General features: G+C 41.6%; 1 protein-coding gene across 1 annotated transcript in view; it reads right to left on the reverse strand.

The window, feature by feature from the left end:
- The window catches only part of LOC118427102 (guanylate cyclase soluble subunit beta-2-like), an 18,095-nt gene that overhangs the window by 8,124 nt on the left and 6,050 nt on the right, over positions 1 to 3,921 (reverse strand). Inside the window, exon 2 of the mRNA XM_035836738.1 lies at positions 310 to 383. Within this exon, the coding sequence (XP_035692631.1) occupies positions 310 to 383 (74 nt within the window). The remainder of the gene's footprint in view (positions 1 to 309; positions 384 to 3,921) is intronic.

Raw genomic sequence — 3,921 nt, forward strand, 5'->3', positions numbered from 1 at the left:
CCTACCTTGCTAAACCCCCGGTTTACTAAGGGGCCGCATTTAAGAAAGTACGTGCGTATATAAGGGTAAAATCCCGTGTGCGTTTTACATGAAACCATGTCTCTAACATATACTGTGCAACAAGCGGTATTTCAATGCAACGTTGACCAAACCAAGCCCCAAACAACCAGGGTTCGTGCAGGAGCAGTACGTTCCGGTGACGAAGGCTATCGTACAATGACCGGACAATTGCAAGTACATTATCTTAAAACCTTTATCCCTATTAGGATACGCAGAATGCTTAAAACAAAAGTGACTGCGCATGCTCACCTGATGTTTTCCCAGGCTTCCTCCCCGAACTTCTCCACAACCAGGGACTTCAGACACAGGTTGATAAATCCATACTGCAGGGGAAAAGTACAAAACGATATATCAAAACCGGAGGTTCCGCTGCAGTACCTCAGAAGGTAGCTAAATCTAGTAATATTGAGGTTTCTGTATCTGTATCCATTTAACCGGTATAACCGCCTTTCGGCGTAACAGACCAGCTTCGCAGGCACGCGGCGCGGCAGCAGCTGGTTATATTACACCGAACAACCCGTCACACACTTATCAAGACCTATGCACATCTATCACCAAGACCTATCCACATATTGTCAGTTCAGTTCAATGCATATAGTTCGAAACTCTTTTATACCTAACGTTATGTCTATGAGCTTACATGGCAATCAATACCTCGCATCCTTTTTTTCAAAATAGCATAAACCTTTTCTTATGATGACGATAGCTCATATCTCCTTTTTCGCGGACATTGTTGGCTTATTAGCAATTTTTTTATACTCTTCACTGCACTCTATTTGTTGCCCCCTCCCACGACATCTGAAGCGGAATTCATTTTGTAACAAAATGATTACTACTTAAAGGTTTAACCAAAATTGTGATTCCTCAGTCCAACTTTAATGACGATGTTGTCTTCTATGAGTGGCAAGAGAATGATTATTCTTCTCTATATGTATAAGGATGTCTCAACAAAACAAACTTAGAGAAAAAATCTGTATAAACAGAAATATTAGATGTCGTATTTTAAAGCCATTCTTTTCTGAAGAAACAAAAGCTAAGGGCTATTTTCAAACAGCACTAGTAATCAAATCAGCGAGGTGTCTTACGAATTTGTTTACTTTTATAGGTCTTTGCTTACGTTGCCATGAAGTGGCACTTAAGTCAACAAACGTATATGACGTTCGGTTGCCCCGATAAGTGCACCGTTTTCGAAAAAGGACGTTCAAAAGTCCCCTTTCCTCCAGTTATGATATACTGGTGTATTGGCTCAGTATACGCAGGTTGTTTTGCCAGAGCTAGATGCCCTGGTTTCGAGTCCACTGATATGCCTTAACACGACTTTCCTCACTTTGCACAATTTCAAAATGAGTACAGGTTATCTTTGGTTATGAACGTATATCGGATAGGACATTAAATGGAGGTCCCGTGTTTGAGGAGAGACACACAGAGCACATGAAATAACCCATGAGTCATGGCACTTTTTGAAAAGAGCATGAGTGGATCAAATAAATATGCGGCTTGTACTTTTCAGTACAAACCCGGTGTGTTATACCCTAAAGTGGTCTACCGGTGCGCAATACAAACAAACAAACAAACAAACAAACAAACAAACTCACACAAATAATTGATTTTGTGATGCCATTTAAGAGGTCTGTGATAAACGAAGAACTATGTAATAGAGTGGTTACCTACAAGTGTTAGTGATCCACGACTCTGTTGATGTTTATCTGACTTTCCAAAACATTAACTTTCTTATTGTCTTCTCAAGTGTTGACAAGAGTCAGACCGTTAATAGTAGAGTTGTTAGCATTTCTTACCATTTGTCAAAAAAGTAGGTTAAACCTTATACAAAAGGAAAACTGAGAAAGTCTCCCAATCTAGGTAAAAATCGCTGTTTATGACAGACCTTACGCTTCACGAAACACTTCGCAGATTGCTTCTTGTGCTATTCTCGAAAGGATGTCCTGGATCCATCCTTCATGGTTACGATTTCTAGCCAGAAGTTACTACGCACACAACTATACTTGTACTCTCTTAAGGTCCTTATTACAATGTCTTACATAAAATCAACACGATGTAAACGCAACACAACTTATGATAAACTCACCACCATGCTTGTGAGTGGAAATATCAGTCAAACCACCAGAAGAAACATCACAAAACCGCGCGCATAGCGATAAACACCTCTACTTCACTTCACAACGCAAAGGCGAGACGGTCTTTCCGTCCTCCGCTCTTTTCTTTCTACCGTCCTTTGATTTTTCCCGTTACCATGGTGATGTAAGAGGACACTCGTAATCCTGAGAGGGGGAGATTTAAGGCGGTGTGCTGTCTACGTAAGGTGTGATCCACACCACCTGTTTCAAGAAGATGGCGGTGTCACGTCGGACAAAATACAACAGTGCAGCTATTCCACTTGAAAAGATTATGGACTAGGATGAACGTAAATCACTATCCGCCCTCTTTGAGGGCAACCGTGGGCTTAGGTCTCATTTCCGAAACGGAGCCCGGTCGGGATGTTTGCGGAAACGAAAAATAAAAATGTTAACCAAGGAAAAATTGATGCTACTGACTAATTTTGTTACGTTATGTGTGTTTTGTTGCCTTTCGTATCATATTTTTCATTTCCGAAAGCTACCCGGCCGGGCCCCGGGTTGGGAATTGGGACCAAGGCCTAAGGCTAACGTCATATTTCCAAACCGGGGCCCGGACGGGTAGCTTTCCGTGTGAATAAAAGACACCAAAACGTAACGAGAATAGTCGTGGACATTATTAGTGTATATTTTTACGTATGCATTTCTATTTTTCGTTTCCACAAACAGCCCGGTCGGGCCCCGGTTTGGAAATGTGACGTTTGCCTTACTCAGTTTGAAACCATAGTCCTTCTATTTGATATTACTAAACATTGTTTCTAAAAAATAACGCATATAGGTTAACCCTTGAATAAATATAAACTAACGTTACATGCTATCAATCAAAGAATTTGGCAAGATGTCCACCTACGTAGCTTTCACCGCACTACATGCGCATATCTAATCCAATCAAATCTGGTGTTACACCCTTGTTTGGATACGACGCTCGCTGTTTGGCGGGCGCATGCAAGGTCACGTTTGTTTGCAGTAAGCGTGACTGTAAAGGGACTAGGGTTTATTAGCCAAGCCTGTGGTTTCCATCCGGCCAAACTGTAGCACAAACAAGGGAATGGAGATGGCAGAATCCTTAACATACAAAGTACAAGCAAGGGACTGGTTACATTTTTGTGTAGTCGTGAAAAGAGTGGAACAAACTTCAACAGTATTTGTAGACGTCCAGTCCTGTCGCGGAAAGTCCTACGACGAATGTATAAAGCCTCAACTTGTCTCTGAAAGCTGACCATGATTTCAGAAGAAGACCATTAAATGATCCGTGATAATCTTTTAAACGGGACCTGTAAATAGATCTGTTTGCTGAGAAATGGTAACAGATTTTAAGTGAATGTAAAAGAACTAACGGTCGTCAACCTCCCAAAAAACACATTGTAAGCGATCCAAACTTTCTTATACGTAGTTCTGAAATCATCTACATGTATTTATTTTGGGACAGGCGTGGACATTGGGCCACTGCACTCAAGTTAGTAACTTATTTCAACAGTGCCACATACAAAGTACAGACAGAAGGTAACGTAAAAGGTAATATTTTACCTCCCCGACCGAAGTCAGGTACCCATATTTACACCTGTGTGAAGTGAGGAAGGTCGTGTAAAGTGCCTTTCCCAAGGGCACAACGTCGGGAGCACGGCGAGGATAACTCGCGATATCTAGGTTTGACGCCAGAAGAGAATTTTGGTGATACGGTAGTAAAAACACCCACCACGGAGCCTGCTTTTAGAGCTAATGATTTGCC

Source organism: Branchiostoma floridae, chromosome 12 (genome assembly GCF_000003815.2).
Source record: "Branchiostoma floridae strain S238N-H82 chromosome 12, Bfl_VNyyK, whole genome shotgun sequence".
Classification (NCBI taxonomy): Eukaryota; Metazoa; Chordata; class Leptocardii; order Amphioxiformes; family Branchiostomatidae; genus Branchiostoma; species Branchiostoma floridae.